The 13,590-nt window shown below is 41.3% G+C and overlaps 2 protein-coding genes across 25 annotated transcripts in view; one reads left to right on the top strand and one right to left on the bottom strand.

Annotated features, from left to right (window-relative positions):
* The window catches only part of LOC129787244 (collagen alpha chain CG42342), a 74,117-nt gene extending 73,276 nt beyond the window's left edge, over positions 1–841 (bottom strand). For 19 of the 24 annotated variants that reach the window (XM_055822655.1, XM_055822664.1, XM_055822674.1 and 16 more), the window contains exon 1: positions 306–841. The gene's annotated coding sequence lies outside the window, so the exon portion shown is untranslated. Of the gene's footprint in view, positions 1–284 lie in introns of all 24 variants that reach the window. The other 5 variants (XM_055822658.1, XM_055822665.1, XM_055822677.1 and 2 more) reach the window with 2 other exon arrangements.
* An 11,690-nt stretch (positions 842–12,531) lies between these two features.
* Positions 12,532–13,353, top strand: LOC129790882 (uncharacterized). Its single transcript, XM_055828745.1, has one exon. It carries the CDS (start codon positions 12,532–12,534, stop codon positions 13,351–13,353), a length of 822 nt encoding a protein of 273 aa, XP_055684720.1.
* The last annotated feature ends 237 nt before the right edge of the window (positions 13,354–13,590 follow it).

Here is a 13,590-nt window from a genome sequence, read left to right as displayed (position 1 = left end):
AACATTCATCAGGTTGTTGACTTCTCAATATAAATCCACGTTTTCTATATATTTTACGGTTTAAGGTAAAAGCCGGTTGTATAAAACATAAAAATTAATAAAATTCTTTTTCTCTGGAAAATTTATTTAAAAAGAAAACTCTTTCATTATCAAAATAATTAATGAAAGCTTAAGGAAAATTTTAAGTTAATTTGTCGTTTATGCTTCTCCCTAAAATTCATTTTTAATTCCCATAGAGACCTTGCAAAAGCATGTGGCTTTATTTCCACATAAGAATCACATACATATGAGTTAGAAATATATACCCAATTTGGTGGTGCAATTAAAAGAACAGGAAGCTTTGGGTGCTTTGTGAAAAGTTACCAAAAGCACAGGATGCCACCGAAATGGGACAATTTGCAGAATTCACTTTAAACTTTCCACCATGGGACTCACACACGTTTTCTCTTCCCCTTCCGGCTACCCTACATTGACATTGCAACGGTGAGCTTAGCGTGGTTCCCAAAAGCCGTAATATGTATATAGAAAAAAAAGCTCAAAGGGAGACTTGCAACGTAGAAAAAAAATTTGCCAACAAGTTGAAATGAGAATTTTCAGATGAGAATTTTCCTTCCTGCTTCCGGGAGGCACACAATCACTGCAATTCTCACACACTGTGTGCGAAAAATTGTGTCGAAATTTCCTATGGCTTGAGCTTTTTTTTTCTCGTATCCTCCCTATATTATGTTGTGCCTGAGAGCTTTCGTTGATCCACGCGCGTGTCGTCGGGTTTTTTAATGCTTTGAGGGGCTCCGCGGTATCGCAAAGGATACGATGATGGCAAAACTCAGCAGAGTACTGAACTCGGCAGCAGTCAGAATGGAGTCTGAGAGCCAGGCAGCATCCACCGAGAGAAATCTCATTATCAGCGCGTGAAGCAATGTGGTCAGATGCGAGCTCGCATGGCACTCACGAATGGAAAGTCACCCAAAAGACGATGCTCGTCGACGAGAGTCTCACATGAGAACATCGAGAAGAGAGGAGAAAACGCATTCTGTTAACACCACGAATTTCCCCAACATGCTCATCAACAGCTCCCAAATACCAAAACTCCACACTTATATATGGAACAAGCCGTGTGTTTTCTTAACATGTAATTTTACCACCCTCATTGCCTCCCCGTGTTGTAGGAAGTAAAGGGGCTTGGGAAAAGGAAGGAAAAAAACGAGAAGATGCCTCGGAGCCACTTTTCCGGGGGAAGTGGAAAAAAGGGCGTGTGGCATTAAAGCGACAATGAGAAAAATTAGCCCAGAAAATTCTTTGCTCTTCGCCCCTCATCCCAAATTGTTGTTTTTTTCGTCCTTTCTTAGAAAATATAACGATAAGGGAGAAAAAAAAACAAAATACCCCTCAAGGTCTCCAGGGGCCATGCGAAGGTTCAAGGGAGAATGTTTCTTGCTCTTTGAATTGCTCAATCTCGACCCTCGGTGGACGAACGAGGCGGAATTCCATGCTCCAGCGATTTCTTTTTTTTATGAATGGATACCTCCTGAAAATCTCTCTGTTTCATCATTTAGGAAAATCACAATGGAATGTTCTTTTATCTAAAAAAGAGATACCGATTTCTATTTAGATTATTTTATTAATCAAATTTTATGAGCAATTCTAAGTTTAATTTAGAAAATCATTTTTGACAATTTAATCAAATTGATTGAAATTGTACGTAAAGCATTTGGGAGCTTTGGATTAATTTATTTATAGGTTCACAAAATCTATTATTTAATATAAAATTGAATAATTATCATGAGTTTTCAACATCAGCAGATTGATAAAATTTTAAGTATTTTTAGTGTTTCATATTTTATAGGAAACGGATTTTCTATCGGTTTTAGTTAATTTTCTTTTAAATAAGATAGACGTTTCGACTTAGGAATGTAATTATGTTCTTTTTCAGGTTCTATGTAAGAACTAGGGGAAACTGGGGTACTTCGGTGAATTTTTGGGAGATAATTTTTCCTGAGTTCCATGGAAATATTTGAGATTTCCCATGAGAACTATCTTATAGGAAATTTTCCGGGCTACAACTTTGTCTCAGACGATTTTTCTCTATCTCAATGGGAAAATGCTTTTTCAGGCCATTTTCCAAACCCTTCCAAATTTGCCTGTTCCAAAAATCCTGGGGTAAAACGGTTAATTGCGTTTTTTGTTCGCTAATCTTAATTTAATGAATTTTTTTTAGCAAGGCACTATAATATCTATTGAGAATGAGAGATTTGTGTACTAATTAAAACTTTTTTTTAATAAAAAAAATACAAAAAATTAAAAAAACGTTAAATTTAAGAAATTGCCTTTTTTATTTTTTTAGTTTATAAAAATTAGTAATAGTAAGTGATTAAACATCCCAAATTGTATATAATAGTTATACTAATTAAGGGAAATTATTCTTTCAAAAATTTAAAAAGTTATTTTAAAAAAACACCAAATTCACCATTTTGCCCCAAGCGGTACTTTTTACTATCAGTGTTTTTCGGGAAAACTCGGAAAATTTTTTCGGAAAATTCAGATTAGATTCGTGTTTAGCAATAGTTACTCTGTCTAAATATGCATTTGGATCAAAAATATTGCAGAGAATTTCGCCAAAACTGAATTTGTAGTTGAGTGGTCAGAGTAACTTTGAGGTTCGAAAAATTTGTTTTTCAAATAAAAGCCAAAATATTGGATCAATTATTATGAAACTTTCTAGGCTTATGGGGTATGAAGTGCAACTACTGACAAAATTAGACAGATTAGCTCCCACTGCTTCTTGAGATATTAATTTTTCTTTTTTTTTCAAATTCACCATTTTACCCCAGTTACCCCTATAACTAGAATATAAAAAAATTCTTAAGATTTTTCACAGTAGCCTGTTCAATAAATAAAAAAATCCACTTTTCTAACACCCCAAACATAAAAAAATCCTATTTTTAAACATTAATTCCAAAATACACCTTTATATGAACCCAGACATATTTTTTTCATAAACATCAAAGCACATCACGTAAAAAAAAACCACGCAGAAGATAAAAAGCATCGAGAATTGAAATTCTTCCCCACATAATATAAAATTCATTTGAGTGATTTTGCGGCTGCAAAAAAAAAGGCGAAGCCTCGAGGATGTAAATCAACCATTACGGGGGATAACTAAATCAAAAGCGAATTGAAGCATGATATGATAAACATATTTTGTCAAAACGAATTTGAAAATCATCTTCATATTCAGCGAAGGGGGATGGTGTGGTTTTGCTCTCCTAATTCATCCACATCGACCCATCGTGAAAATTTCCAAATACACGAGGGGGGCGGTTGGGAGGGAGACGACGGAGCACCCCTTGGCAGACTGTCGGGAGAAATTTTCATTCGTGTGTACAACATGCAGGAGGTTTCTGCCTCTTCCATCTCTTCTCAACTTCCACCAGGATGATGAGCATTTAACCCCCTTATGTGTGTAGCTTGGCGGGTTCTTATGTACAATAACAATCTCCTGCTGTATAAAACACAACAAACAAGGAGAGATAAGGGATCTTGAGTAAATTTGATGTAAGCGCATGCACGTGTAATCAATTTTGATAAGGTGCGTGTGGATCCGCTTGTCGTCGTCAAAATTTTCCCTTTTTCCCTCCTTTAATATGCCTGCTTTTGCGGGAAATGCGCTGCGAGGCTACATATACCAAGCAAAAATATATAGGGTACAACAACACCGGAGGTATAGAGACCATGTGATTTGGCATTGAGCAAGAACCCATAAAGACCAATTAGGTATTTCTATGGGAAGTCGGTCGGGGTCTGCGGTGTTTGTTTGTCATGGATGCCTTTCGGTATAATGAGGCAAATACCTGCAATCTGCTTTTGGCCCCAATATAAACGTACACAACCACCCTCGACATGAGGAATGCTTTCAGAGTGGAATTTTGCTTGTAATTAGTTCTAATTAAATTTATTTCCTTACGCACAGGGTAGCTATATATAAAATCGTGTCAGATTTTCTCCCGAAACCTCCCCCGGACTACCCACTAGTATGCCCAATTCATTTTCCACCCAACTTGGTCATCGATCCCATGAGTTGGGCAGCGTGGGTTTGGGGGAGAGAGGTCCTCGAGAGTGAGAGGGCTTTATCCTCATGGGCAAAAGTGCCTTTTGTGGGAGTTTCCACGCTCTTATGTGATGTGTATTAGACCCCAAAAAGACAATGTAAAGGAGAAGGAAACTCGATTCAAAGCCGGAAGATCAATAGACATTGATGACAGGGGTACGATATAGCGAAATAAGCTTTCATCCCCTTAAAGGGCTTTCATGTCGGTGTGCTCTGTTTGAAACATATCTTTGGGAAAAGAGTCCCAATCTCGAAAGAAATCCCCGGACGGTGCGGGGGTTTGTCTTTTCATTTAATTTACAGCATAGGTTACCGGAGGACCCACTGCTAGGGGAGATAAAAGCAACAAATACAACACAAAAGGGATGAAGGAAGCGATGAGCGAATGAAGAATTTTTTTTTAAGAAAAGCAAAAGCAATAAATTAGACAAGGATTTTTAATTATTGTCTCTTCTGTTCTTCTGTTGTATCTAAAACTAATCGATTTATATGTAGCTACACTATAGGTATAACTACAGGTTATACATGAAGAGAAATTAGATAGAATTTTCTATTGAAGGAGCTTTAAGGTTTAAACAAATTAAAACTGTTAGTAAAAAGCTTTCAATTTTATTTTTCAATAACTACTCAAAGCAGAAAATATTCAAGTAAATTTTTTGAAACTATCAAACCCATTCAATACATTTGGGAGATTTTTTGTTACATACATTCAAAAAAATCTAAGCTCATGTTTTGAAAAAAAAAAAGCCCCAGGACGTGTGGAAATGATTCAACGGACACGCAATACTTTTGTGTGAGCTTCTCTATTTCAGCGTGAAAAAGAGAACTCACACAAAAACATGTACAATGAAGTGGTTGTGATACCTCACGCGGGACGAGGTGAAAAACATTTTTCAGAGCACAGGGAAACCGGAGCGGGGAGGGGGAGGTGAAAATTCACATAGAGAACGGAAGAGCATAATCCTAAATATCTTGTGGGCGAAATGATGAAATTCAGCGCAAATATTTACGGGGGCAAACCACACCAATTTTCCAACTGAGAATAATTCAAGTATTCAAATTTATTCAGTGGCACAGACGGTTTGGATTTCAATATTATCCACCCATTTCACCCGTTGGCATATTATTAGTTCCTTTCGTTTTTGTGTAGAGGAGTAAGAAAATGTTACGCGCACTGAGGGGGTGTTGCGGGAAAGTGAAATAAGACGGAAAAATACCACAGAATCTTAGGGTTAAGTCCCATTCGTGCAAAAACACGAGACTGCTCTGGGAATTAATTTACTCTTATATGTGGCGAGGGCAAGGAGAGGGTGGGAGCAGGGGATTGCGCTGTGAACTCGGTGAACCTTCACCCCCTTGGGGCTCGATTGTGAATGATAATGTTTCTATTTGTGTCTCTGGAGCTGAAGAGCGAAAACTGCCAGTGCGGAAATCATGCATAAATCGCCACTCCTCGCCCAGAGTCACTCACATGTATGTAGCATATAGTGCTTCGCAATACGCCATGTGCAGCGTCAAGCCTGGAACAGCCATGTGAGGAACTGTGTGCGGAGAAATTTCATTAAATTACTCTAATTGTCATCGTCGGTGAACGGATGTTTCTCGTTGTGTTCATTCACATCGGAGGTCGTTCTTCTCTCCCCTTGACTTGGCTTTTTGTATGAAAATTCCCGGACATTGAATTCGATTAAAATTTCGCTGAAACTAAATCAAGCTCGACATTGATGGAGAGGCAGCGGTGCTCACAGTCAGACATCGGTGGGGCTTCTCTCCGGTGCAGCAGAATAACTTTGGCGTGAAAGAACGATAAACCCCCATAGGGAATGGGTGATATGCCACCACTATATACATATAGGTAAACGAAGAGGATCCATGCTAAAGGGGCACTCAATTTGCCCAATCGAGGACACTTCCGGGGGAAATTTCGTTATGTACGATTGGATAGAGAAATTCCGCGCGCCAGAGGGTAGAATCAAATGTAGACGAGTTGAAATGGGGTGAGTTTGAGGAATCATTGATCGATTATAAATTTAGCAATTTTATTTATAGTTTTGAAAAATTTCCAATGATGGAAAATTGAAGAATTTCGTTGTCGATAAAGGCTCTTCTCTACCCAAATGATTCCTCTTAATTTTTCAAATTAAAATTCCAGGATAACAAGTTGAAAATCTATTCACTCCATTGTCACGCTCGGTCAACTTAATGCGGTCGATGGAGCAATTTAGAGGTACATATAGCAGTTTTGGAATTAGATGGTGGTGTACCTCTTCTCATGGGTACAAAATGAATTGCTGAACCGTCACTCATGGGTGTCCAAAAGCGCTTGTAAAATGCATAGAAAAGCGTGCCCGATTTAGCACTTGTCAATTATTGTACTGGTGTTTGCATTGTACCTGATCAAGTCCACCCCGGGGTTTGGATGGGTAATTGGGCACGTACCGCACCCCGATATAACTATAAATTTTCGCAACACTTGATACGTGATCGAACGTTTAATTACACCATCGTGTGCTATTAATTGCATATTATTGTCACATGCCTGTGATTTATTGTTGCAATTGCTACAATTTGTGTTTTTACCCATCTATGCAATTATCACCTATTGCATCAAAGCCTTCCTTCTCGCCTCACGAAACATGCAGCAGAATTTTCTTTAGGCCTCCTCAAAAGGCCTCTTCTCTCGAGAAATGTTTGAGCGCGAGAATGGCGATGGCATGCGGAGGAATGCTGAGGAGACACTCTGTGCACGGTGGGATGATGAATGTACAACGAGATGTAATGTAATTAAAATAACAAAAAAAAGATCCACATACACAAAGCATCGTGGTGTGCTCCAGAACTCATAGCTATATGTAGCATGTACTCCAAATAAGAGCCTCATGCTGCTTCGCGGAGTCCACAAGGCAGAGAGACAAGGAGTGCTACCTCATTTAGAGCTCTTCTTTGGTCGCATTAAATACTTTATTTGTGGCAATTAGGCGTGACAAGTGGAAAAGACGCCACTCCAGACTATCTTCTCCTCCACGCAGCAGCAGCACAGCACAAAAAAAAAGTTTCTTTTAAACGAGGATTCCCTCCAGGATTATTTCAATTACCCTTGCACACCAACCCACGGAATGGCGCGTCAAATTAACATATGGAGTGCAATATTTTCTCTATCGCCTCCGTTTGCTCCACATTACCTGGCAAAACATGAATTTTCTCACCACCTCTCTGGAGGAGGAGAACCTCGTGAGTTCTGACGACAATTACCGCGGACGAATGCTCATGCATGCAGCTCAATCCTCAGTGAGAACGATTGCAGACATAATCTCTGTTTGATTTTGATAAATTGCTCCCCGACACGCTTTTAAGATGTTCTCCTTTGCAGTGTATTCGAATTTGCAGAGTTACAGTGAAAAATTTCAGTGTGTGCATATAGCCTCAGTTGTTGAGCACTGTGATATCTTACCATAGTGATGATGAAATTTCAGTGTGGCAAGAACTATTTTGCAATGTGATTTATATCTTCACTAATATCAGCCCCAAAGAGAAGTTTATGGTTTTTTTTTCTCACACACTGCGGAGGTAGCAAATGCATGATGATTTGTAGATAATTTGAAAATAATTTTCGTGAGTTTTTTTTTTAAATATAACGTATGTTGCAAATTGTACTGGAAAGTATGTTTTTGTGGCTATGAGATTATTATTATTTTGCAATCGATTAATTGAAAGAATTGAGAAAGGTGGTTATTTTATTCGAAAAAGATTTATTTTCTATTGCATGCGTCTGAACACAAGCGCAGATTATTTTTTAAAGAGCATTGAGCTTTTAAACTTTAAAAACTTAATACATTCCTTGAAAATTTCTCAATGAAATAATTTATATCAAAGAATTTTTCAAATTATTTAAGAACTTTAATATATTTTTTTCTTAATAAAATTGTTTTACGTAAGTTCATCTTCATTAGAAACTTCTTATTTATATGATTTTTATGAATTCTTGCATTTCTGATAACATCAAAAATATTACGTCAAGAGAAAATTATTTGGGTCAATGGGTCAAGCATGGAAAAACCAGTCTTTACTGTCAAGTGAATGGGACGTGCCTGCGCGGCAGAGCTTAATTTTTCGATTTTTTGTGGTGGAAAACCCATTTATTCGGCGATTACATTGTGCGTGGGAGGTTCCTGTTGGTGGGAGGTATCGTCTTGGTGTGGAGTTCCCGAGGAAACTTGTGGAGAGGACCAGGAAAAGAGGATTTGGAAGGTGTCGACTGGGAGAAGAATTTGCGGCCATTTTGCTCATCAGAATATCACCGTTACGTCGAGGGAGTTTTACGCCGCGGCTGTGAGTGGATTTTGGGGCTATGGATGGGCAGGAATTGGAAATGATGGAGGCCAGGAGCCCGGAAATTTATGTGGAATGCGATGAGGAGCTCGAGGGCATCTCGCAGGACACCATTGTGTCGCAGAATACTCCCATGGATTGTGAGGAGAATTCTGTCATTGAGGTGCGGAAGGAAATTCCTCTCAATCCGCCGCGGCGTGTGGCGGCTGCAGGGAATCCGAAGGCTACGCCCCGACCTCGTGTCCCAGAGGACATTCTGGAGAGGGCAATTGGAAGGAAGCCTAGGCCGGAAAAGCCGATAAAGGACATGTCTGCTTTAGAGAAGAAGCAGTGGAGGGAGAAAGAAAAGGCTTGGTACAAATCGCTGCGTGAAATGCAGCGTAGTGTGCCGCCTTCTGATTCCTCGCGGGAAATTGACGTCCATGTCAAAAATGCGAAGGAGAGAAAGACGATAAAGGATCTAAAGGAACTTCAGGGTAGGATGGCGAACCTTTCATCCTCTGAGAGGAAGAACAAGGGGGAAAAACATCCCGTAGGTGCTGTGGGAGATAATCCTACTGGCTCCTCGGGATTGTTGAGTACCCCCGGAGGTAAGCGTCGTAGAGGAGATACCTCAGATGCGAACATTTCCTTGTCTTCCGCCTCGGTATCTAACCCTAAGAAGAAAGCGCGCGGTTCTGTTTCCTATAGAGACTGTGCTAAGGAGTCCCTGAAGGTCTTTATCAGGGCTCTGGACGATAGGATCAGCGATGGGGATGCAGCAATCCTTGCAGCCCAGCTACAGAGCACTGTGGTTAAGATGTGTTTGGAGAAGGGAGTGCTTAACCTGCCAATCATTACCGGAAATTTTCTCACCAAGAGGGGCTTCTGTGTGATTTGCGGGGATGAATCGTCCCTCATATGGCTTAAGTCCTCATTTACAGATATCTTCCATCTAGACGGGAGGAGGTTAGTTTATGAGGATTCCTCCGCGGCTTGTACGTTGGTGCAGTGTACCATCTTCGTGCCGGAACCCCGGCTGGGAACTGAAACACTGCTCAAAGTGATTTCAAAGCTAAATCCGGGGATAACGGCTGAGGAATGGCTCATTAATCACGTCAAGGAGCATGATGATGGATCCTGTGTTCTCCATGTGAGTATCACGGAAGAAGAACGGGATATTGTCACGGGAAAGGACAATCGTATCCTCTGTGGAATAGCAACAGCTACGGTGAGATTCAGGGAGGAAAGGAAATCCCATAATGATGATAAATCAAACAAAAACAAGTAAATTGGATAAAGTGGAGTTCTTTCAATGCAATATGCATCGGTGCAAAGAGGCTATGGCCTGTTTAGGACGTAAACTCAGCACAGTGAGAAATTTCATTGCATTGTTGCAGGAACCCTACACATACAAGGGAATACCAAAAGGGATAAGTTGTAATAATGGAAGATTTTATTATGGATCTGTGGGGACAGGAGAGAGGATACGGGCTTGTCTCTATGTATCTAGAGACATCTCTGCTACTCTTCTTCCTCAATTTAGTGGGAAAGACATTGCGACGATTCGCTTGGTGTATTACCATGAAGGTCAACGCAAATCTTTATTAATTGCCTCGGTGTATTTACCGTACGATTCCTTAGATCCGCCACCCACCAGAGAGATGAAGAACTTAATAAAATTCTGTGAATTGGAAAAACAGGAAACCCTTATGGGATTAGACGCAAATGCGCACAATGTTGTATGGGGAAGTACTGATTGTAATATTAGGGGTACTCACTTATTGAATTATCTTGTGTCACACAACTTGGAAATTCTTAATATTGGCGCGGAGCCGACTTTTGTGAATAAAAGAAGAAAAGAAGTAATAGATATCTCTGTTTGTACTCTTGGCATTTCTGATTTCATTAAAGGTTGGCGTGTCTCCCCTGAGGAGACTCTATCGGACCACAGGAGAATTGTTTTCTCATTTGACTGTGATAGGATGAAGACACGGGAGTATAGGGATCCGAAAAGAACAAACTGGGGACTCTATAATGAAAATCTCAGCTGTCTCATGGAGAGTAAGGAGATAAATCCGATTAACTCAATCGCAGACATTGAGATGCAAGTAGATCTCCTGACTGGTGTGATGATCAAATCATATGAAGCTTCCTGTCCGGCGAAGTCAGCCTCGAGGAGCAGCAGTCCGTGGTGGAATGACAGGCTCGAACAGATGAAGACGATTCTTAGACAAATGAACAACCTTGTCAAGAAAACAAGCTGTCCCAGCGCCAAGGTCATTTTAGCTCACTCTCAAAAATTATACAAGACAGAAATAAAGAAAGCCAAGGCGCTTTCTTGGAGGAGATTCTGTGAGAATATTCAATCAATTAGCGAAACAGCTAGGATTAAGAAGATGTTCTCTAAAGAAACTCCGGATTTCATGAGCGCTTTAAAGATGGAAGATGGTACATTTTGTAAAGATGAGGAGGAGATAGCAGATTGTCTCCTGCGGGCTCATTTTCCGGGGTCTACAATGACTGTGGGAGATGCTTCCGGTCTCGCGCGGACCCCCTCGTCTGAGGATAGGTTGTTTGCTGAGGGATTGGTGACGATGAGTAGGCTTGATAGGTCGATGAAATCTTTTAAGCCATTTAAATCACCTGGGGTGGATGGTATTTTTCCTGCCCTTTTCCAGCGAATAACATTTGAGAGACACAGGGTCGGTGCTTTGCTGAGGGAGATTTTCCGGGCATGTATTGCTTTTGCATATATCCCCTTAGCTTGGAGAAGATCGAAAGTGGTCTTTATACCCAAGCCTGGGAAGGCAAGTTACCATGAACCCAAGGCTTTTAGACCGATCAGCCTTACCTCCTTCCTCTTGAAGACTCTGGAGAGAATCTGTGAGATGTTCTTGAGGGAGGGGATCCTTAAAAGGAGTCCTCTGAGTATGCACCAGCACGCTTACAGACCGGGTAGGTCGGTTGAGAGTGCCCTACACCTCATCGTTGGAAGGATTGAAAAATCTTTTAAGTTTGATGAGTTTGCTTTGGGTGCGTTTCTGGATGTGGAGGGGGCCTTTGACAAGATTGGTCATCCTGCCATAGAGAGGGCTCTATTTGCTAAGGGGATTGACATCCCTGTGATAAAGTGGATGCTTTCACTGCTGGGCAACAGGGTCATTCAAGTCACTGTTGGGGAAAGCACGCGCTGTGCTTATCTACATCGCGGCTGCCCCCAGGGGGGTATACTTTCTCCCCTCTTATGGAGCCTTACCATAGACAGTCTCCTGGAGGAATTGAATACAAAAAAGTTTTTCACCATTGGCTATGCTGATGATATTGCGGTCGTCCTGACGGGTATCGATTATGGCACGATTTGCAGTAGAATGGAGCGCTCCTTCCGGGTGATAGAGCGTTGGTGCAGTGTATCTGGGTTGAGTGTTAACCCAGACAAAACTGCTTTAGTTCTCTTCACCAGGAAGAAAAAATTTAAGATCACTGGATTACCTGCACTCGGGGGTAAGAGGATACCCTTGAGAGAGAGTGTCAAATATTTGGGAGTTACCCTCGATAAGACGCTCCTTTGGAAGACTCATCTGGACGATAAGATTAACAAAACGTTGCGCAGTTTTTGGCAATGTAGATCCGCTATAGGCAAAAGTTGGGGACTCTCACCGAAGATGGTGTATTTCTTATACACTCAAATGGTCAGACCCATATTGTCATTTGCATCCTTAGTATGGTGGCCCAGAGTTGGGCTGAAATGTGCTAGGACGGCCCTGAATAGTTTGCAACGCCACGTATGTTTGGCGATCACTGGTGCAGTCAAATCTACACCTACTGCCTCTATGGAGATCCTACTCAATCTGACCCCGCTGCATATATTCATTGAAAATGAAGCGCTTAAAGCGGCCACGAGATTGAGGGATAAACGATTGTGGTCTTGTCGAGGCATTCCGGTGGGTCATTGCAAGATCTTGACAGCTTCATTGTCAAGTTACCCTTGTTTGAGCGTTCCACATGACTCGACTGATCCAGAGGAACAGGCGCTTGCGCCTGGTGTCTTGATATCCACGGATGGTTTAGGGCTGAAGTATTATGAAGCCCTAGCCGCAGCCTCAGCCTGCAACATGACCATTTACACGGACGGTTCAGTCTCAAATGGGCGTGCAGGCGCGGGCTTTGTTTGTATGGAAACAGGAGTGGAGAGATCTTTCTCCCTGGGAACGGACTTATCCGCTGGAATGGCGGAGGTTTTCGGTTTCCTGCAGGCTCTCATTTACTTGTCGGAGGTGGAGATCACAGATAGCAATATCTGTATTTTATCAGATAGCAAATGCACGCTAAATTCGGTTGTGGAAGGTAGAACTACCTCCCTGCTGACGAAGGAAGTGAGACGCTACCTGGAGATTCTTCTTGTCAGCAACTCTTTGACCTTGTTGTGGGTGCCCAGTCATTCGGGGATTCTGGGAAATGAGATCGCTGACCGACTCAGTAAACTGGGGGCTCATAGAGATTTCGTGGGCCCTCAACCCGTGATTGGATTACCGAAAGAATATTTCGACATTCAGTTCAATCACCTTAGGGATCTTAAACATGAAAATTATTGGAAGGATGTTTCTGGTTGCCGCTTTACCAAGAAGCTATATAAGCATGGATGTCCGGATGTGACTGTCCAGCTTATGAAATATGACAGGACGCAATTAAGAACTGCCATTGGCATTCTTACTGGACACTGTCTGAATGCCCACTTTAACAGAATAGGGGTTGATGTAAACCCTACTTGTAGGTGGTGCTCAGCAGATACGGAGACGGTTGAACATGTTCTGTGTACTTGCACCGGTCTCAGGGCATGTAGACAGGAGGTGTTTGGAACATCTAAATTGAATCTGGGAAGTGTTGCCGAACTTAAGGTAGACACTCTCCTAGCCTTCTGGAAGTTTTTGGATTGATTTATGGTTGTATGATAATGACTCCATAAAGATGCCCACCCAAACCCACTAATCCAAGTAACAGTCAAGGGGGTGTCATACCGCCTTGAGGGATACGAAGGGCCTTAGAGGCTCAGTGATCCCCAGCACTACTTGGAGGACGTCAGCAAATCTACAAATCTACAATGGGTCAAGCATACTTAGAAGAAATACGTCATGGTTCGAGATAAAATTATTAAATTGAATTGAATTCGAAAA

This window comes from Lutzomyia longipalpis, chromosome 1, assembly GCF_024334085.1.
Source record: "Lutzomyia longipalpis isolate SR_M1_2022 chromosome 1, ASM2433408v1".
Lineage (NCBI taxonomy): Eukaryota > Metazoa > Arthropoda > Insecta > Diptera > Psychodidae > Lutzomyia > Lutzomyia longipalpis.
This window is presented reverse-complemented; position numbering and strand designations above follow the sequence as displayed.

What these genes read in the sequence shown, in the direction of transcription:
- LOC129790882 (XM_055828745.1), top strand. Translation starts at nt 12,532, where the DNA reads ATGACCATTTACACGGACGGTTCAGTCTCAAATGGGCGTGCAGGCGCG.